The sequence below is a fragment of the Moschus berezovskii genome, chromosome 6 (assembly GCF_049115385.1).
Source record: "Moschus berezovskii isolate FMDL1 chromosome 6, NW_MosBer_1.0, whole genome shotgun sequence".
Classification (NCBI taxonomy): Eukaryota; Metazoa; Chordata; class Mammalia; order Artiodactyla; family Moschidae; genus Moschus; species Moschus berezovskii.
In genome coordinates this window covers 49,533,103-49,556,150 of record NC_142465.1, presented here as the reverse complement: position 1 = coordinate 49,556,150, position 23,048 = coordinate 49,533,103, and the positions used below count along the sequence as shown (strand labels likewise).

The following is a 23,048-nucleotide window of genomic DNA, read 5'->3' as shown; positions in this document are numbered from 1 at the left end:
AGGAGACACTGGGATCCTGGAGGGAGGTGGAGGGACAGGGCAAAGATGGCAGCCTCTGTCTTTGGAGAGTATTTCAGCTGACCCCTAGATATGTGTTAAATGAAATGACTGCCCCTCAGGCTGAAGCTTTCAGACAGGCAAATAGGCTTCTTTCACAGAAAGACTGGGCACTTTTCCATCAGCTGCCTTAGCACTAGGTCCTGGGGAATAGCCAGGCAAGTCTGTGCGATTCCTTTAAGAACCGTTTCTCAGTTTGCTGTAGCTTTGTGGGTCCCGTGGATGCATGCCCTCTCATTTTCAAAGCTATATGTTTCAAGAGTCTCTGGAAGGAACCAGTCCTGCTGACACCTGGACTTGAGCCCAGTGAGACTGGTATGAACTTCTAACCTTTAGAACTGCACATTCAAATTCACTGTTATTAGAGAGGAGACAAGATGGTGGAGTAGAAGGACAAGAGCTCACCCGTTATGGAAACACCACTGCCAAAAAAAAACAAACAAACTGGAATCTACCAAAAGAGATACCCTACCTTCAAAGAAAAAGAAGAAGCCACAACGAGACAGTAGGTGGGAGGCACAACTGCGATAAAACCAAATTCCATACATGTTGGGTGGGTGACCCATAGGCTAGAAAATAATTATACCACAGAAGTTCTATAGGATTGAAAGTTCTGAGCTCCATATCAGGCTCCGCAGCCTGGGAGTCAGGCAATGGGGAGGAGTCGTCCCTAGAGAATCTAGCTTTCAAGGCCAGTGGGGTTTGATAGCAGGAATTCCACCAAACTGGGGGAAACAAAAATTCCATTATTGGCGGGCACACACAGGGTCTCATACGCACCAGGACCCAGGAAAAAGCAAAGACCTCATAATCGATTGGGCCAGACTTACCTGCTAGTATTGGAGGGTCTACTGTGGAGGTGGGGGTGATGGCTGTGGCTCACTGTGGGGACAGGGACACTGGCAGTGGTAGTTCTGGGGAGTTTTCATTGGCACGAGCCCTCTGAAAGGCTGCCATTTTCTCACCAAGACTTGTCCCCACACAAAAGCCTGTAGGCGCCAATGCTGGGAAGCCTCAGGCTAAATAATCAAAAGGGTAGGAATACAGCCTCACCCATCAGCAGACAGTTTAATGTCTTCCTGAGCACACAGCTGCCCACTAACCACACCCCCTGACAGCCCTGCCCACCAGAGGGATAAAACTCATCTCCATCCACCAGTGGGCAAAAATCAGTCCCTCATCCCTGGAAGCCTGTACAAGCCTCTTAAACAGCCTCATCTACCAGGAGGTCAACAGCAGAAGCAAGAAGAGCTACAACCCTGCAGCCTGTTGAATGGAAGCTGCAATCACAGAAAGTCAGACAAAATGGCAGAGTTCTATGTCCCAGGTGAATGAACAAGATAAAATGCCAGGACAAAACTAATTGAAGGGGAGATAGGCAATCTACCTGAAAAAGAATTCGGAGTAATGATAGAAAAGATAATCCAAGATCTCAGAAAAAGAATGGAGGCATAGATTAAGATACAAGAAATGTTCAACAAAAACCTAGAACTAAAGAACAAAGAGATAAAGATCACAATCACTGAAATGAAACAGGACCCTAGAAGGAATCAATGGAGTAACGGGCGGAAGAATGGATGAGTAAGCCAGAAGACAGAATGGTGGCAATAGACTGTTGTAAGAGACAGAAGGACCCCACACAACCAAAGAAGGACACTGCACAATGATCAAGGAATCAATCTAAGAAGATATGACAACTGTAAATATATAGGAACCCAGCATAGGACCACCTCAATATATAAGGAAAATACCGACAGTCATTAAAGGAGAAATTGACAGTAATAGTAGGGGACTTTAATACCCCCCTTTTATCACCGAACAGATCAGTTAGAGAACCAGTAAGGAAACATAGGCCTTAACGATACATTAGACCTAGGTATATTCTTGACACTTTGAAATTTCAATAATACAGTTAATAAAAGGCCATATATATTTTAAGACTCCTCTCATTTTAAATCCTGTTTTCCCATCTCAGTTTGTCTACTTTGTTGACAAGTCACGTTATCTTAATGACATAAATGAGAAGAGGCCACAATGATAAAAGTTATTAAATTCCATATTTCCTTCTCATTTTTTTCAATGTAATCAAATGTAAACCTCCACTTTGATTTTTTCCGCTTTTGCATTTAAAAAAAAATAGGTTCCATTTACACTTATTCCTACTAGAGCTGACCTTTGAACAATGCAAGTGTTAGGGACATTGACCCTCCACACGGTTGAAAATCCACATATAGCTTTATGGTTGGCTCTCTCAGCACTGGCAGAGTCCACCAATCATGCATTGGGTATAGCAATGACACCCCACTCCAGTACTCTTGCCTGGAAAATCCCATGGACAGAGGAGCCTGGTAGGCTGCAGTCCATGGGGTCACACAGAGTCGGACACGACTGAAGCGACTTAGCAGCAGCTGCAGCAGAGTACATATTTAGTGAAAAAACAGAACCAGTCCCCTACCCCACACATATAAGTGTATTCATGCAGTTCATACCTGTGTTGTTCAAGGGTCATATATATCCTTTTGATCTTCAGGTAGTACTCAACTGTCCAACATCAGTCATAATTTAGTAACCTGATTCTGTATTTATTCATTGAATTTTAGTGGCATTCTTTTTTTGAAGAGAGATTTCCATTATGTCCCAAGTCACTAAACATTCCCAAGCCTCAATTCCATCACCTATAAAATGGGCATAATATGTATATTCCTTCCAGGATTGTCATGAAGATCAAATACAAGAGAAGGCTCAACAACTATTAATCCATTTCTTAATCCTTCTTTCTTATTTGGATAAGAAAAATGATACAAAGGAATAGAAAGACCACAACTATGTAAGTTTGAAGTTGAACGGATATACTATATAAATTGCTGGGATCTCATTTCAACTTGAGAGCAAGAATATGTGAGGAAAGAAGCTATGCTTAGACCTTCCTTCCTTAGGTCTCTGAACTAGCTTATAGTCTTCCTACCACTGAGAAAATCTGTGCATTTATGCAAGATGGCTTGTGGTACTGGCAGCATGTGTGTTGGCATCTTTTGTATTTTTCAGCTTCTTTAAAACAAACAAACAAAAAAAAAACCAAACCCCAAAACTCATAGAAAATAAGCTATCTTTGAAATTGACTTTATACCATCCTTTAACATCTAAGATAATGCTAGAATAAGACGCCGGATGTTTGAAACTATCACAACATTGTTGATTGTCTATACTCCAGTATAAAAAAGCTTAAAAAGATTCAGGATGCAAGGCAGAAGGTACCAAGAAAAAAATTCCATGGCACTTGTTAAAAATCAGCAAACAGGACCCGCGGGCCGGTTGGCGGGGAGCGCTGGGGGCTGGCGGCGGCGGCACCGCGTCTGAGGGAGCGGACTCTGCGCTGCGGCCGAAGGGCCCAGCGGTCTGGCAGGCACAGAAATGGAACAAGAACCCCAAGATGGAGAACCTATTGAAATTAAGATCATCAAGGAAGCATACAAGAAAGGCTTTGTATTTGTTAATAAAGGACTGAATAATTTATTTAAAAAAATAAAAAATCAGCAAACAGTAATCAAAACAGCATGGTACTGGCACAAAAACAGACATATAGATCAATGGAACAGAACTGAGAGCCCAGAAATAAACCCACCAACCTATGGTCAATCTTCGACAAAGGAGACAAAAGAAATATACAATGGAGAAAAGAGCCTCTTTAGCAAGTGGTGTCGGGAAAGCTGGACAGCTGCATGTAAATTAAGGAAGTTAGAACACAAACCATACACAGAAATAAACTCAAAATGACTTTAAGACTTAAATATAAAACATGACATGACACTATAAAACTCCTAGAAGAGAACATAGGCAAAACATTTTCTGATGTAAATCATAGCAGTTTTCTTGTCAATGTATGGCAAAACCAATACAATAATGTAAAGTAATTAGCCTCCAATTAAAATTTTAAAAAAAGCTAAAAAAAAAATAAAAACAAACAAATGGGACCTAATCAAACTTACAAGCTTTTTCAGCAAGGGAAATCATAAACAAAATGAAAAGACAACCTATGGACTGGGAGGAAATATTTACAAATGATGCAACTGACAAGGGATTAATCTCCAGAATATATAAACAGCGGGGCTTCCCTTGTAGCTCTGTGGTAAAAAATCTGCCTGCAATGCAGGAGACCTGGGTTCAATTCCTGGGTCAGGAAGATACCCTGGAGAAGGAAATGGAACCCACTCCAGTATTCTTGCCTGGAGAATCCCATAGACAGAGGAGCCTGGCAGGCTACAGTCCATGGGGTCACAAGAGTCGGGCATGACTTAGTGACTAAACCTCCATATAAACAGCTCATACAACTCAAAAAGATTTTAAAAATGGCCAGAACTAGACAATTCTCCAAAGAAGACATACAGATGGCCAACAGGCATAAAAAGATGCTCAACATCGCTAATTACTAGAGAAACGCAAATCAAAACTACAATTAGATACCATCTCACCCTGATTAGAATGGCCATCATTAAAAAGCCTACAAATAACAAATGCTGGAGAGGGTATGGAGAAAAGGAAACCTGCCTACAGTGTTGGTAGGAATGTAAGTTGGTGCAGTCTCTATGGAAAACAGTATGTAGATGCTTCAAACAACTGAAAATAGTATTGCTATCCGTTCTGTTCCGTCCGTTCCGTCGCTCAGTCGTATCCGCCTCTATGCGACCCCGTGGACTGTAGCCTACCAGGCTTCTCTGTCCATGGGATTCTCCAGGCAAGAATACTGGAGTGGGTTACCGTTTCCTTCTCCAGGGGATCTTCCCGACCCAGGGATCGAACCCGGGTCTCCCGCATTGGAGGCAGATGCTTTAACCTCTGAGCCACCAGGGAAGCCCAGTAATCCCACTCCCAGGCATATATCCAAACAAAACTATAATTCAAAAAGATACATGTAGCCCTATGTTAACAGTACTATTCACAAAGGTCAAGACATGAATGTCCTTTGGCAGATGGATGGATAAAGAAGATGTACATACATACAGACCACAGACAGAACAGTCTTGTGGTTGCCAAGGGGGAGGGAGAGGGAGAGGGATGTATTGGGGGTTTGGGATTAGCAGATGCAAGCTGTATAGAATGGATAAACAACAAGGTCCTACAGGGAACTATATTCAATATCCTGTGATAAATCAGAAAGGAATATGAAAAATACATAAAACTATATGTTATATATACATATATAAAACAGTCACTTTGCTGTAGAGCAGAAATTAAGACATTGTAAATCAATTATACTTCAAATTAAAAAAAAGTTAGCATTTCCTTCTTGGCTGGAAATGGTTGTTACGCTTTAACAGAACAGATCTGAATTTTTTGACAGCCTATGAACAGTGTTTTTGGATGACCTTAGATACCCACCAGAGAAGGCAATGGCAAGCCACTCCACTACTCTTGCCTAGAAAATCCCATGGACAGAGGAGCCTGGTGGGCTGCAGTCCATGGGGTCGCTACTAGTTGTACACAACTGAGCGACTTCACTTTCACTTTCACACATTGGAGAAGGAAATGGCAACCCACTCCAGTGTTCTTGCCTGGAGAATCCCAGGGACGGCGGAGCCTGGTCGGCTGACGTCTATGGGGTCGCACAGAGTCAGACACGACTGAAGCGACTTAGCAGCAGCAGCAGCAGATACCCACACAGACCCCCTATATCATCTGTGAAACTGAAGAAAGATTTCCAGGGACCTACAGTTTGCCTATCCTCAAGTATGGGGAAACAAAGGGTAATTTGGATTTAGGTCAGTTGCTAAAGTCTTCATATTCGAGTCTGACTTTCATTCAATGTCCTCTAAAGATTAAAAGATTCATTTCTGTACACCACTTACCCAAACCTAGAGACAGTAGTTCAAGTTGGGAATATCTGAATATCACTGTTACTGAACAAACACAGACCATGCTTAACTACAGAATTTCTATTAGAGGATAACCCCATACCACCAGCCAAATGCAAGCTACCTTTGGATCTTATATGTCTTTTCAATACTCTGTCCAGGCACCACCAAACTTTTCACTTATAAGTGACTGTTTTACCAAAAGAGATGATTTATTTCTGTATGCTAAAATTGAAAATGGAAAAAAAAAAAAGACCAGTAGATCCAAAGATTTGCAGATAACATCAGCACTATGACATCAGGAGAACAAAATGCAAAATTTTGAAAAAAGTTCATGAAATAGGCAAAGGAGAATGAAATATGAGACTTAAATTTTGTGGCAACACCTGGAAATGAGGGGGAGAAATAAATGTACATCCCCTGGGTATGTATCAAGCTCCGTGGATGAAAAGCACATTCTGGGCAAGAACTGGCCAGAGCGCAGTCTGAGCTGGTGGTTTTCAGGGGACTGTTCATTCCCATGTCCCCACCTGATGAGCACAGATGTCACTGACTTTGGAGCCCGTGACAGACGCGTTATCTGTCTCTCAGGCTTCTGGCACTAGGCACATACCAGATTCTCTAGGGCCCAGGTTGCTTAGGTTTCTGGGTGCTGTGGGCCATCCCCTAACCTCTGGGTTCAGCTCGCTCTAAGGAGTTCAGGGGAAAGGACAGCAGCAGATAATGTCATGTCTTGCTCATCTTTACTTCTCCCAAGAGAGGGAACATTTGAGACATTCCAGGTCCCTAGAATTCAGACTCACCTTAATGTCTGCCTTACCCTCATCTCAACCTGAGCCTGGTCAACCCTCTTAAGCTTGATGACACAGCAACAAAGAGCCTGAATTTAGACTGAGGTTGGAGGTTAGATTTAATTGAAAGAATGACCAATCAGAAGCTGGGGTGAGGCAAGGCATATGCTGTTAGTCCCAGCTATCAGTTGACTAAAAACAGGCGAGGCCAGTGACTTGCAAGGTTTCACACAGGCAGATAACAGAACAGCTTAGGCTTTACCCAGGTTCCTGCCCTCTAGACCAGTGGGCCTGAACCCTTTTGTCACCATAGACAGGTTTCACAGAAGACAGTTTTTCTACAGACCAGGGGTGGAGGGGGGTTTTGGTATGAGTCAAGCACATTACATTTACTGTGCACTTTATTTCCTTTATTACTACATCAGCTCCACCTCAGATCATCAGGCACTAGAGAGGATGGGGACCCCTGCTCTAGACTAGGTTCTTCCATTAGAGCAAGAGGCCTTTCCTTCCCAGACAAGGACGACTTACCAGAGTCTTTGACCCACCTGGGAATCTCAGGTCTTAGCATCATAGCAAGTGGTGAAACTGAACCAGTGAATGGGATGCACCTTGACAGAGCTCAGTAATTTTCTTAAGCCAGAGCAATAAAGGTAAAGCAATGTCTGCTTCCGTTATCCACAGACATACTCTGGCTTCCCCTCTGATGCCAGGAGGGACTGGGGGTGGGAGGAGACGGGGACAACAGAGAATGAGATGGCTGGATGGCATCACCGACTTGATGGACATGAGTTTGAGTGAACTCCGGGAGTTGGTGAAGGACAGGGAGGCCTGGCGTGCTGTGATTCATGGGGTTGCAAAGAGTCGGACACGACTGAGCGACTGAACTGAACTGAACTGGGCACCAATATGGAGAACCTCTCTATCAGGTAACAGTAACTGTGCTGTATCAGTATTTTGAAATAGGGTTTCATTATTAAACTAGGGAGGGAAAGAAACCCAAAAACCAACCCTGTCTTAAACCACAAGGGGGCAGTGTTGATGTGTTAATATCCATTAATACATACGGTGTAAAGTAAACTGCCCATCTGATTATAGGGACACACAGATGAATATTCTTTATAAAATCTCGTTAAATGGACTTGTAAATGCTTTAAATTAATAACAACAATGCTGAGGCCATAATTTGTATGTTATTTAACAGTTTACAAAGCTCCTTCACTGACATTATTTCAGCATGATATTTCAGAGCCCACCTTAACTCAGCGCCCAGTAAGTAGTACCCTAACCGTTCCAGCTAGTCTGAAGTTCATAGAGTATATTTTGTGTTCCGTTGCCCTCCCAGTTTTATATTCTTCTGAAGGAGGAATTTTTAGAGTTTACACTAAAAGATTGGTATAGGTAGAAGCTACAGCCAAAGTAGAAATGTGCCTCGTGAAGAAAGCCCAATAATAAGCTCAATAAAAATTATTAAGATGCTGGTAAAAGTTACACTAAGATGCTGGTAATACTACATTTTGTAATATCCCCCATCAACCTACTCCATTAATGTCTCAGCCAGTTATATGGAGTCCTGCCAATTCAAAAATAATATTTCTGGGAACTTCCTGGGTGGTCCCGTGGCTAAGACTCTGTGCTCCCAATGCAGGGGGCCTAGATCCCACATGCTGCTCATATGAGTTCTCAAGCCACAGCTAAAGATCCTGTGTGCCGCAACTAAGATCTGGTGCAGCCAAAGAAATAAACATAAATATTTAAAAAATATATGATCTTTCTGTACTTGTGTTTTGGGGTGGCAAGAGGCTGGGGGTCAAGTATGAAAGGGGGAAGGAATATCTATGTTTGGGATGTATGCCCAAGGGAAGCTTCTAATTGCCCCTGCACTCAGCCCTGTACCCGCCAACTACCCCAACTCTTTGCAGGAGGTGGGAAGCTTTGGTGCAAAGCATGCAATTATGCAATAGGTCCATGAAGAAAACTTCTTCAACACACACACTCTCCACTTTGGCTTCATATGGTAGCATATGAAGAGTTTGCTTGACATTTGCCATTTAATACCACAATTCTTGACACCTTGCCTCCCCTAACTGTTCTGAATGGAGAAAAATAACACGGGCAATGCAGAAGAGCCTTCCACACTGTGCCCAAGGTTCCAGCATCACCACAAGTGATGTGCTATTTTCATGCAATGGTTTTCAAAGAGTCGTCCCTGGACCTGCAGCGTCCGCATCACCAGGGAAGATGTCAGTCATTCCAGGCCCACTAAAGCAGAAACTCTGAGGATGGGCCTGGCAAGCCATGTTTTAACAAACCCTCCTGGTGAGTCTGTTGCACATGCCTGAGAATGACTGCTCTTCTCACACCGTCCACTCATCTGTCATAAAGGTCAGACAGGCATCAAAAAAACAGGCTGCAAAGACTCCCAGTGCCTGGTCATTTGGCACAGTTGAGAGGTGGGAGGGGTTGAAGCGAATGGTGCTAGGTCTAGAAAAAAATGTAAAATGGCATGTCCAACGTTCTCTGGGTCTGTGGTATTAAATGGCAAATGACAAGCAAACGTGGCTTCTTTCTAAATTGGCGGTGATGTAACAGAGTTACAGCCTGCTTTATTGATCTTTTGCCAGATTTCCAGGTCATTCAACATGTAAAATTAGAAGTACTCTGGATTTTACACCCCCATATTAAAGTAACACACACCATCTTTCTCTTATATGAGCTGATGGGTGCTGCATTTTTCACATGCTGCAGGTGCTCATGCAGAGAGAATTCTGAACCGTTCGTTTTGGTACTAAAAATGAGGCTGGACCGAGAAAACAGAAATAGGAGCTTGCATTTTCTCAACCCAAAGGTTTTGCCAGATGCTATATTTTATGTTAATAGGAATTAATAATAAAATCTTACAAACCTATGTGCACTTGTTTTATATATTCAATCAGTGAATCTTTGTTATCCTTCCAGAAGCTTGGAAGCTTCTCCTTGCGAGGATATTTACAGCATGACAGCTCCAATGTAATTTCAAAACACTGGGCCCAGATGTAGTTGTAATCTTGCATTCCACCTAAACACAAACATGTTTAAGTTTTTTAAAAAGTATGAAGTTGGAATGAAGTCAAGTATCACATATCTTGGAGACAGGTGAATCAGACAGTTGCAATGACAGTACATGTAAACAGGAAAAGATGAATTTGACATATTGGCATGTACAATTACAGCTTGACATTTTATTATCCAGACATGACCAAGCAATCCTAAATATTCCCATGTGGGTAACTGAATCAGAGCTGACTGATGATCATCTATGCATTCAGATTAACTGAGGAGTAAGGGAAGGGTCCTTTTTAAAAATCACAACTACAAAAAGTATTATTCATATTAAATTTCTTTCGTAAATTACATTTTAAACAGAGAGAAACTAGAGTGAGATTTCTTTTAAAATATTTCTACAAGCCTTTCATAAACACATTTATTCTGTAAAAATAAGTATACGCTAGCGTGTGAGATGAGTGCAACTGTGCAGTAGTTTGAACATTCTTCAGCATTGACTTTCTTTGGGATTGGAATGAAAACTGACCTTTTCCAGTCCTGTTGCCACTGCTGAGTTTTCCAAATTTGCTGGCATATTGAGTGCAGCACTTTCACAGCATAATCTTTTAGTATTTGAAATAGCTCAGCTGGACTTCCATCACCTCCACTAGCTTTGTTCACAGTGAGGCTTCCTAAGGCCCACTTGACTTTGCATTCCAGGATGTCTGGCTCTATGTGAGTGATCACACCATCTGATTATCTGGGTTATGAAGATCTTTATTTTTAACAGTTCTTCTGTGTATTCTTGCTACCTCTTTTGTTAGGTCCAAATCATTTCTGTCCTTTATTGAGCACATCTTTGCATGAAATGTTCCTTTGGTATCTCTAATTTTCTTGAAGAGATCTCTAGACTTTCGCATTCTATTGTTTTCCTCTCTTTCTTTGCACTGATCACTGAGGAAGGCTTTCTTATCTATCCCTGCTATTCTTTGGAGCTTGGAATTCCAATGGGTATATCTTTCCTTTTCTCCTTTGCCTTTTGCTTCTCTTTCTCAGCTATTTGTAAGGCCTTGTCAGACAACCATTTTGCCTTTTTGCATTTCTTTTTCTTGGGGATGGTCTTGATCCCTGCCTCCTGTGCAATGTCATGAACCTCTGTCCATAATTCTTCAGGCACTCTGTCTATCAGATCGAATCCAATGAATCTATTTGTCACTTTCACTGTATAATCGTAAGGGATTTGATTTATGTCATACCTGAATGGTCTAGTGGTTTTCCCTACTTTCTTCAATTTAACTCTGAATTTTGCAATAAGGAGTTCATGACTGCACAACTGCACTCATCTCACATGCTAACAAAGTAATGTTCAAAATTCTCCAAGCCAGGCTTCAACAGTACATGAACTGTGAACTTTCAGATGTTCAAGCTGGATTTAGAAAAGGCAGAGGAACCAACATCTGGTCGATCATTGAAAAAGCAAGAGAGTTCCAGAAAAACATCTACTTTTGCTTTACTGACTATGCCAAAGCCTTTGACCGTGTGGATCACAACAAATTGTGGAAAATTCTTAAAGAAATAGGAATACCAGACCACCTGACCCACCTCCTGAGAAATCTGTATGAAGGTCAAGAAGCAACAATTAAATTGGACATGGAACAACAAACTGGTTCCAAATTGGGAAAGGAGTACATCAAGGCTGTATATTGTCACCCTGCTTATTTAACTTATATGCAGAGTACATCATGTGAAACGCCAGGCTGGATGAAGCACAAGCTGGAATCCAGATTGCCGGAAGAAATATCAATAACCTCGGATATGCAGATGATACCACCCTTATGGCAGAAAGCGAAGAAGAACTAAAGAGCCTCTTAATGAAAGTGAAAGAGGAGAGTGAAAAAGTTGGCTTAAAGCTCAACATTCAGGAAACTAAGATCATGACATCTGGTATCATCAGTCAGTTAGTCAGTTCAGTCGCTCAGTCATGTCCAACTCTCCGCGACCCCATGAATCACAGCACGCCAGGCCTCCCTGTCCATCACCAACTCCCGGAGTTCACTCAAACTCATGTCCATCGAGTCAATCCCATCACATCATGGCAAATAGAAGGGGAAACAATGGAAACAGTGAGAGGCTTTATTTTTTGGGGCTCCCAAATCACTACAGATGGTGACTGCAGCCATGAAATTAAAAGACGCTTGCTCCTTGCAAGAAAAGCCATGACCAACCTAAACAGCATATTAAAAAGCAGAGACAGTACTTTGCCAACAAAGGTCTGTCTAGCCAAAGCTATGGTTTTTTCCAGTGGTCATGTATGGATGTGAGAGTTGGACCATAAAGAAAGCTGAGCACTGAAGAATTGATGCTTTTGAACTGTGGTGTTGGAGAAGACTCTTGAGAGTCGCTTGAACTGCAAGATCAAACCAGTCAATCCTAAAGGAAATCAGTCCTGAATATGCGTTGGAAGGACTGATGCTGAAGCTGAAACTCTTATGCTTTGGCCACCTGATGTGAAGAACTGACTCATTTGAAAAGACCTTGATCCTGGGAAAGATTGAAGGCAGGAGGAGAAGGAGACGACAGAGGATGAGGTGGTTGGATGGCATCACTGACTTGATGGACATGAGTTTGAGCAAGCTCCAGCCGTTGGTGATAGACAGGGAAGCCCGGTGTGCTGCAGCCCACGGAGTCGGAAAGAATCAGACATGACTGAGCAACTGAAGTCCATGAATTTGGAGGAATAATAGCCGATGTTTACTGAGTGTTCGCTGCTGCTAGGTACTGTTTGAAGAGCTTCACTATCATCTCTAACCCTGACAGTAATTATCACCCGTATTTTACAGACGAGAAACAGAGTTACACATGGGAGGTCATGTACCCAGGGATTCTTGCCAGTGAATGGCTGAAACCTGATCCCATGCCACCTTCCTAGAACCCCTGTGCTCTCACCCAGCACACCGCACTATGTCTGTGGATGAGAGACATGGTGCCATGTGGACTCTTGGGGAGCAGGGGAAGACCCAGACCCCTGCTCTTCTGGGATTACCACTGCCCATGCTCACTTTCTAGTTCTTACCTCTCAACACCCTATTTTCAAATGGTTATACTCATATTTTAAGTTTTTTAAGGTGTAAAACTTCTATTTTAAAAATCTCTGAATTGGGAAGCATCTTAAATTTGATGGCTGAAAAGCATCACTGTGTTATTAGTTCAGCTGGAAACTTTTTTCTTTCTTGGTGGGACATATTTTACAATCACTGGCATCTTAGATTTGATGAAATATGGTATCTTTGAATGAATTAGTCTCTGCCAGATTTTAATTAGTTATACTTGATATTTGCTAGGGAAATAAGTTTTCTGAAGTCCATCAGAGTATTTGGGAAGTAATGAAATAAATATTTATGCTCAGAAAATGGTCAAAATATTACATAACTATTAAGTAATACCTATGGAGTTGGTGATGGACAGGGAGGCCTGGCATGCTGTGATTCATGGGGTCGCGGAGAGTCGGACACGACTGAGCGACTGAACTGAACTGAACTGATGTAGGTTCCTGGAGAAGGAAATGGCAACACACTCCAGTATTCTCGCCTGGGAAATCCCACGGACAGCGGAGCCTGCAGTCCATAGGGTTGCAAAGAGTCGGACACGACTGAAGCGACTTAGCACACACGCACGCATGTAGGTCCCAGTTTTAGCCAGGAAGAATTCTTTTCTTCCTTTTCCTTTACTTGTAAGTTTTGTATTTCTAAGCTCATTTTCACCAAGAAATAGAAGAGAAAAAAAGGAAGAGAGAAATGAAACAACAGCCCTTGACTGGATGACTGTCTCAGGTAGAAAGAACTTAAATGGCAAAGCAGGTGTGGAAAGCACGCCGGATGGAGAATGCCGACTGTGGAGAGCGTGTGCCGCTCCGGATAAGGCCAGTCAGGCCTGACCAACAAAGGCACACGTGGGAACAACTCGCGACAGCAAAACTGGCTCCTAGTCAGTCTCCGACACATCTGGGTCTGCCTTGGGAAGTCACACAGAGAGCACACTGCAGGACAGAGCCGCTGCTGGGCAGGAGGGCTCCTTTCCTCCCGTGTAGAGTCGGGAGCGGAGACTAGGCTGCCCTGCGGTGGGGGTGGGAGGGGAGGCTGTCTCTCGGACACGGAGGGAAGTCTGGGGTCCTGTGGTGTCTGGCTGACCCTGCCGCCTTCCAGTCATGGTCGAGGCTTATTTACATTACCTGGAAAGCTGGCAGAAACCTGCCCAGATAGAAAAGTCCCAGCTTGTGCAAGGTTACCTGATAGGCTGTGCATCTACGCTGACAAGCAAGGAAGTGGCCCGTGTGTGGGAATGCAGGCTGCGGCCTGCTGCTGGCCGATCTGCTGACCAGTCTGAAAGGGGGCGCTTTTCACCGAGGCGGTGGAAACCTGGTCGCCGCCCACTGTCTCCCCTCTCACCCTTCCATGCTCGGTTCCTCCTATTCTCTCGAGTTTCCGGACTAGGACTATGACACCCGTGGGCTTCTGCTGATATTCTTCCTTCTGACAAGAACATCCCCTCTGCCATGTTTCCTACATGGCGAACTCCTCCCTCCCTCCCTCCCTCGCCTGGCTATCCTATTCCAAGGGAGCAAGACTAGAGGGCTCTTCTGTTCAGTCTGCAAAGTGGCTTGAAAACTCAGGAGACTTCATGGAAACATCCATCTTGCTTCACAAACTGGAAGATCTGCAATACTGCCCCCTCCTGCTGCATGGCAATGACTACCTGGATGTAAGTAGCGACACGCTTTGCTTCCCTGGTGGCTCCGATGGTAAAGAACCTGCCTGCCATTGCAGGAGACAAAAGAGAAGCGGGTTTGATCCCTGGGTCGGGAAGATCCCCTGGAGAAGGAAATGGCAACCCACTCCAGTATTCTTGCCAGGATAATTCCATGGATAGAGGAGCCTGGTGGGCTACAGTCCATGGGGTCGTAAAGAGTTGGACACGGGTGACTGGGTGACTAGTCACCCATTAACTAGGTGACTAACACACAAGTAGCAACTGTCCCCATTGGATGAGACATAAGAATTTCATTCCTCCAAGGCCTTCACTGCTTCCTGCTGTGTTTCGGCTTTACACCCCTGTGGTACACTGTCCCTTTTCTAAATCTCTCTTCTTATTGATATGACACTGCCATCACAATTAACTTAAATGTTGCTCTTCTCTGTTAAACTTGGGCTTAAGATCTGCGTCCTGCTCATCTTTCTTGGCACAGTTCCTGGCTCCAAAGTGAATGCTAAACAAGTGTCTGAACTCAGGCAACTTTGGCAGTAGGGAACATGTCTGAGCATCTCTCAAATGGTCGTCCCCCTCCTGGCTCTGTGCTATTAGCTGACAGAGACATGACTGAAGGGACTGCACTGTGCCTGACTAACTTCTGGCAACTGCTGAGGTCAATAAAGGCCTGCTGGCACCTCTCGGTAAAGACAACTAGAAGAATAGTAGAGCGAAGAGAAACTCACCTTTCAGTGGATACCAGGAGTATCCGTTTATAATTCCACTGGAAAACCCTGTTTTAATTCTACATGAATTCCTTTTCATCTCAGGATTCCTCGAAGCATAGGTATTTGCAAGATATTGAAAAACATCATCATCAGGGGTTAAGCTCCGAGAGTATAATGTTCCAGTGGCTGCACATGGAAGACAGACCAAGACCTTTTAGCTGATGTAGAGGAAATATACAGTATATTAGCCCCTGCACCACAAATTCCACACAAAGGCTCTAATTTCCTAGAGAGACCCTCTACCCACTTCCAGGAATGCTTCTCTCTACTCTTCTTCCCAGTTTTAGATGGACATAACAGAAGGGATATCACACAAAATAACCACGTACATGTCCATACTCCTCTCCTCAGTCAGCTTAAAAGTTAAATACCTTCTTAGTCATTCTTGTTGATTCCAGGAGATCAGTAAACTTTCCTTAGGTACTGTAGGGATTAAATGAAGCCACTGGAATATTTTAACTCCTTGGCACATACCTTATCCCACAGTTTTAAGGGGAGTCAGGAATTCCTATTCATGTGATTAGTGTTTTTTTTTTTTTTTGCAGTCATGTTGTCTCTTGTGTGCTAATCTAAATTACAATTTTACTATTTCACTGATGAATGTCAAGTAATCCCATTTTTGGTTGTCCGTTCAGACACCTTGCCCATCTCCTGTTTATAAATTGTAGGAAGGATAGCTCAGAGTTCAGAGAATGAGGCTTTTTCCACCCCCGCCAGAAAAATTAAGTAGGGAGAGAAAGAGTGTATCCCCACTCATAGGTGGAAAGTTTGCAGTCTCACTCTGGATTTAGAGAGCAAGAGCAGGGCCCATGTGTGCTTACCTGGAACACCATTATCAAACGGGTAACTGGCCACCAGGGCACCGCCATGGAGGTTTGCAGAGAGGACAAAGGTCTCTGTAGTCAGCCACTTCATGACTGCCATGGTCTCAGGCTGCCTTGGTACATTATTAAACTCAAAAGCATCAGGGAAGTTTCTATTCAGGTCATAGAGGTTACTATTATCCCTTTAAAAGAAAGAATTTTTAAGGGTTTACTGTTGGTGTATGAGGGAGCAAATTCCTGTAGAGTGTAGACCTTTGCTCTGGGCTCCAGCTGTTTTTCCAGATATGAATACAGAGGTGGTGGATGGTTGTCTTGTCAGCCTCCAACGAATTGCACTTGGTATTCATGCACTATGTCGTTCCCTCCCATGTGACTTGTTCTTGCCAGTGGGACAGGAGTGAGTTGGATATAAGCAGAGGTTAGATAAGTGTTTGTGTTTCGGGACTTCTGCTCTTGGAACACTCCCATTTGGAACCGAGACCTCAATGCTAGCTACATCAAGGGGCCACATGAAGGAACGAGGGACCCAGGTGACAGCCAGAACTGAAACTCAAGACACAGGGTCCCAGACAGCCCCCGCTAGGTCCCATCATCATGGCATAGAGATGGACCCTGCTCCGCCCTGCCCAAATTCCCAACCTACAGAGTGGAGAGTAAATAAAAAGGTGGCTGTTTCCTCAGTCTTGGGGCAATTTGTTCCACAGCAATTGTTATCAGAAATAATAGGAACATGGTATTTTATACAAATATGTTTCTGAAAAGTGGATTGGCTACGTTTGTCATAGTCGTTTAGTCAGTAAATCCTGTCAGACTCTGACCCTATAGACTGTAGCCTGCCAGGATTCTCTATCCATGGGATTTCCCAGGCAAGAATATTGGAGTGGGTTACAATTTCTTTCTCCAGGGAATCTTCCTGACACGGGGATCAAACTTGTGTCTCTGGCTTGTCAGATGGATTCTTTACCACTGAGCCACCTGGGAAGACTTGGCCATGTTTAAATATGTTAAAATAAAAAAAAAACCTTAAAAGTGGAAGGGAATCCAGTGGTGATTTATGTCCGGTAAAAACAAAATTTTAATTGCACAAGTATCAGTGTTTATCAGACATTTGAGAAATTCCAAACTCCCTGAGGCCATTTAAAATACAATAAACTTTAAATCAGAAATACTACAAGACTCACTCTTCTTTATGTTAGTTCTTGGCCGGGCTTAATAAATCAACCTGCTTATCGAGGGGCCAGGTTCTATACTAGGCTCTGGGATTTCCTAGTGATGAACACTATGGGCAGGGCTCCTGCCCTCAGGTAGACATTAAAGGAGAAATGAGACATTGAAATTGTGCTGTGAGGGTAAAGGGCCAGGTGACATGAGTATAACTTGGGACCTAATATCCGATAGGTTAGGGAAGGGGGTTTTGAGGAAATGCTGTTGAAACAGGCCAGGGTCGGGCCAAGGCAGGTGGGTGGGAATGCCAGAGGTGAGAAGGAAGGCTGTCGTTGTAGTTTCAGGGGTGAAGAGGGATCGAAACGGCTGCAGGAGGGTGACAGTGGAAAAAGCAATAAAGCCAGAGCAGTGGAGGGTGGGCAGGCACAGGAGTAAACCAGCCTTATTCAGGATTTCACCTCTCACAGTCAAAGCCATGGGTGGTCCTGAAGAGTTTCCAGCATGGCAGTGACATGACACAGGCTATAAGATGTTTCATTAATTCCTCATGACAGGGCCAAGGTGTCCGATCTGATGGGGCCTTTTGTGGTTTTGTTATGTTTTACATAGATGGGCCCATTCTTACCTGCCCTCATTGTAAAAACAGTCAGGCTTTACAACAGCTTCGAATCCATCTGGGTTCATTGAGGGCATGATGTGGATCCGGGTACTGCTGATTAGATTTGTGATTTCAGGGTCTCTTCCATCTCTGGTTACAAGATATTCAATTAAATGGAGCAGCAGTTCCCGCCCTACAGCCTGTAGGTGTTAAAACAGAGAAGAGGCTACTTGAGGCAAATGAGGAAAACAGTCCCCAAGGTACAAATTCCCCAACAAGAAACACTACAGATGATATTTAAAACCAAAACCAGTCGTCAGACCACCGTTTCTTCAGGCACATGACAATCCATGACTGGTATGCTGCAAAATCTTTTTTAAGAGTTTACTTAAGTTAATTTTTTAGAAAGTATCTAATAATTTACTTTTAAAAAATGAATTAGAGTGGAGTAAAGGTTATTTCTTATTATCCTACTTTCAATTTGCTTGTCTTCCAAATACTTCCTGGAGTGATGGAGACAGGGGGAGCTAGAAATCAGGCAGGGATTCTACTTCTCAGCTTCACATTCTCAATTTACGGTGTTTACAGGGATTTATTTTTACAGACTCAATAAAGGAGTGTTTGAATCACCTTGTCAAAACTGGTCCCCCACTCTGTCCAGGAAGCTGAGGAGCAGCCATTGTCCCCCCTGGTCTGATTCCCTTTACTTTCTCTGATTTTCCAAAAGAAGTCCCAGCCTCCAGACCCTGCCATCCAGTCTTGAGAAGAGTGTGGCTCCTTCCTCCAGTCTGATCGGTGGGCCCCTCTGACCACCCTGCTTTTTAGCTGTCTGATAACCTAACGCCTAGCCATCTTCGCGAGCACACGTGACACACGGGAGAGCTGTGGTGCAGGTCTCGGTGGATGATGCATGGAGAGCCACTGCAGCAGACACGTGGATCTTAACAGAGAAAAATCCAAGTTTGTGACACTCATAATTTAAATAGGTTTCTGATTTCCAGATTCCCCTATTTCCAAGTTCTTCTATTTTCAAATTCCCCTCTTGCACACTTGTGCAATTTTTGCCATAGCTCTGTACTTCTGATTTCCACAGCCTCATGTTTTGTTGACATGTCATCCTCACAACTTTTTGCCATATTTCCATATTATCTATACTATTATTTAGTCTGCAATTTTCTGTAATTTGGCTCGCTTTTTACTTACATTATTAATGATAAACTTTGTATAATTATCATTTTGCTAGATTTCATGTTTTTAATTATACAGTAAAATAAAAGCACGACTATGAAAATAAACATGGTCACATTTACCTAAAATTAACTTATGTACCAACAACGACTGGGAAACTGAAGGCCTGTGAAAAATCTTGCTGTATAAGGGAGAGATTTCCTATTTTTCTTTTTTTAGAAAAAAAAAAAGGAATTCACATTTTCGGCCTTATTCTGTAAAGATCTGATTCAGTTCAGTTCAGTCACTCAGTCGTGTCCGACTCTTTGCGACCCCATGAATCACAGCACGTCAGGCCTCCCTGTCCATCACCAACTCCCAGAGTTCACCCAAACTCATGTCCATCGAGTTGGTGATGCCATCCAGCCAACTCATTCTCTGTCGTCCCCTTCTCCTCCCGCCCCCAATCCCTCCCAGCATCAGAGTCTTTTCCAGTGAGTCAACTTGTCGCATGAGGTGGCCAAAGTATTGGAGTTTCAGCTTTAGCATCAGTCCTTCCAAGGAACACCCTGGACTGATCTCCTTTAGAATGGACTGGTTGGATCTCCTTGCCGTCCAAGGGACTCTCAAGAGTCTTCTCCAACACCACAGTTCAAAAGCATCAATTCTTCGGCGATCAGCTTTCTTCACAGTCCAACTCTCACATCCATACATGACCACGGGAAAAACCATAGCCTTGACTAGATGGACCCTGGTTGGCAAAGTAATGTCTCTGCTTTTCAATATGCTATCTAGGTTGGTCATAACTTTCCTTCCAAGGAGTAAGCGTCTTTTAATTTCATGGCTGCAATCAGCATTCACAGTGATTTTGAAGCCCCCCAAAATAAAGTCTGACACTGTTTCCAGTGTTTCCCCATCTATTTCCCATGAAGTGATGGGACCAGATGCCATGATCTTTGTTTTCTGAATGTGCTGAGCTTCAAGCCAATCTTTTCACTCTCCTCTTGCACTTTCATCAAGAGGTTTTTGAGTTCCTCTTCACTTTCTGCCATAAGGGTGGTGTCATCTGCATATCTGAAGTTACTGATATTTCTCCAAGCAATCTTGATTCCAGCTTGTGCTTCTTCCAGCCCAGCGTTCCTCATGGTGTACTCTGCATATAAGTTAAATAAGCAGGGTGACAACATACAACCTTGACATACTCCTTTTCCTATTTGGAACCAGTCTGTTGTTCCGTGTCCAGTTCTAACTGTTCCTTCCTGACCTGCATACAGGTTTCTCAAGAGGCAGGTCAGGTGGTCTGGTATTCTCATCTCTTGAAGAATGTTCCACAGTTTATTGTGATCCACACAGTCAAAGGCTTTGGCATAGTCGATGAAGCAGAAATAGATGTTTTTCTGAAACTCTCTTGCTTTCTCCATGATCCAGCGGACGTTGGCAATTTGATCTCTGGTGCCTCTGATTAGCCTACATTAATTTCCCCCTGTAATCCTGACCTCAAAGATTCTGCTTCTAAGTAAGGAGTATTTACCTCTTACTTGTGATCAGATGTTGTTGAGGGGTTAGGATATGGGAAATCAGTGCAGCAGGTGGTTAAATAAGGATGGTGCTGCCAGTGCATTAATGAAGGCCATGGGCAACAAAAGAATCTTCAATTATGACTCCATTGTAGCGATTCATGGCTGTGACAAAGAAGGAACAATGCGGCACTCTATACTCCTTGCTGGCAAGCAAAGAGATCACATCTTATGAATTTGTTATCCTAATGGACACAGAATAATTGAAAATGGAACTAAGAAAAATTTAAATATGTGAATTATATATTTATACATAGCCATACAATTTAGAGTGGAAATAAATTCCATTCTGACTTCTATTTCTTTTTTTCCCACTCATGTCTGTCTTCTTCCACTACTGTGATTTTTGTTTTTATAGTCCAAATTTTGAAAAAGGTCCTTACAAACTAATAACTAAAAAAGTCAAGTGAGTCACACACTGGGTTTCCAATTCGGTGTCTTGGAAGCTCAAGCACATTTGCAAGCTCCTTACTGCCTTCCCTAAATCCAGAGGAGGAGGGGCTGGTAATTTTAAGTTGTGAAAGGCTCTACAAGTGGACCAAGAGGACCGTGTGGTTGGTTGAAGGGGGCCTTTCCTGGCAAGGGGAGGGAAGGAGAAAAGGGTCAAGGAAACGGAGGAGAAGTAAGATTTCTAAATACTGGTTCAAGACTGCAGGATGCTGCCCTTAGAGGGATGTACCAGGAAAAACCTGAGGCCAGTCTGAGTCCCAGGTCAAGTATGAAGTGAGCCATATTGGAATCCCCACGTGATTCTAAATTTCCTCTTAATTCTCTGAATCATACATTCTCAAGCATGCTTGAACTCAAGACAGGAGTTGGCAATAAAATTCATCCACCCACAAGCAAATGAAAACAAAGAGTAAGAAGCTGTAATTAAGCTATATAACTCAATTAAGCAACTGTGGTGGTGTTGCTTAGGATAGAAGGTAAAAGTTAAGGTTTATCGTTAACAGCAAGGGTGGGGGTTAGGGGAGCGGGGTGGGCGCAGAGATGAGTTTTCAAAGTGCTAATTTCACTTTTCATAGCAATGGGTCATAGGATATTATCCAAAGTTTAAAAAATATATATATATAAAACCATTATAATTTCAGTTTTTCCTAATTTTTTGACTTCAGAAGAATTTTATTAATAAGATAATTAATTTCTTATTTTGAGAAATTAACAAGTTCACCAGTCATTTTCATTTCACTTAAGATCAAGTAAACTTATTAAGTCTCATACTTCTTAAAGATAACACATATGACACATTTTATTTCCTTTTGATTCCTCTCATTCTATTGCTACAGAAATAAAGAAATATATAGAATAGCGTCTGGCAAATAATAATGATGGCTATTTCTAAGTGACAGTATCCTGAATAGTTCTTATTTACTCTTATTTTTCTAGTTCTTTTAAATGAAAGAAAACCTATGTTCTTTTTACAAAAACAAAATCATGATTCTTTCAAGGACACAAATATGTGACCAAGGTATTTTCTGTTTGCCTCCATATTCCAAAACAAACCACAAATTCTTAACTGCATAGGGTGAAATAAAAATCTTGGAGGTATGATAAAGAATTGATTAAGAGTCAGATAATCTTAAAACTAGTGAGATAAACTGATAAAATTTCAGAGAGAGTTAAACAAGGTCCTTTCGTTTTCTTGGACCATATTTTCTTGTCCCTGTAAAAGCAAATTTATGTCACATATTATTCAAATTAATTCTTCTCAACCTTAATATAAATGTCTCAAATACTCATTCATGTTTTATGTATAGGCCTCCCTTCATTTAAAATTAAGTCTTTGAACATGAGACCTTAGAGAGACTAAACATTTTTTTTAACGTGGTCAGAAGTGTTTCCATTGACTTATCCAGCCTTTCATTTAGCTTTCGCTTCCTTTTGTGAGAGTGTGGAGAATCCCTAATGAAGAGCCTGAAAGACTGGGTAAGCACACCGGCTTCTAGAGTGTTTCTCTGATAATTCATCTGGTCATTAAGATGGCAATACCCCAGGATGGACCTACAGATTGTCATAGTGAGTGAAGTAAGTCAGACTGAGAAAGAGGAATATTGTATAATATTGCTTATAAAAGGAATCTTAAAAAGACAAGATACAAATAAAATTATTTACAAAATGGAAACAGACTCACAGAGAACGAATTTATGGCTACCAGGGAGGAATGTGGTGGAGAGTGGGGAAGGATAGTTAAGGAGTTTGGGATTAACATACACACAGTGCTATATGTAAAATAAACAACCAGCAAGGACCCATTGTATAGCACAGGGGACTCTGCTCAATACTATGTAACAACCTAAATGGGAAAAGGCTTTGAAAAAAATAGATAGATGGATCAGTGAATCACTTTGCTGCACACCTGAAAGCAACACATTAATCAACCATTCAGTTCAGTTCAGTCGCTCAGTCGTGTCCGACTCTCCAACGTAAAACTAAAAGTGTTTAAAAAAAGATGGAAGAACTCAGGAA

The 23,048-nt window shown here is 42.5% G+C and overlaps 1 protein-coding gene across 4 annotated transcripts in view; it reads right to left on the bottom strand.

Moving 5' to 3' along the window:
* CPM (carboxypeptidase M) overlaps positions 1-23,048 on the bottom strand; it is a 79,427-nt gene that overhangs the window by 9,665 nt on the left and 46,714 nt on the right. For 3 of the 4 annotated variants that reach the window (XM_055394035.2, XM_055394038.2, XM_055394036.2), the window contains 4 exons: positions 17,866-18,038; positions 16,074-16,258; positions 15,211-15,378; positions 9,603-9,755 (listed from right to left, as the gene is read on the bottom strand). In XM_055394035.2, the coding sequence (XP_055250010.1) occupies positions 9,603-9,755; positions 15,211-15,378; positions 16,074-16,258; positions 17,866-18,038 (679 nt within the window). The remainder of the gene's footprint in view (positions 1-9,602; positions 9,756-15,210; positions 15,379-16,073; positions 16,259-17,865; positions 18,039-23,048) is intronic. The other variant, XM_055394037.2, reaches the window with a different exon arrangement.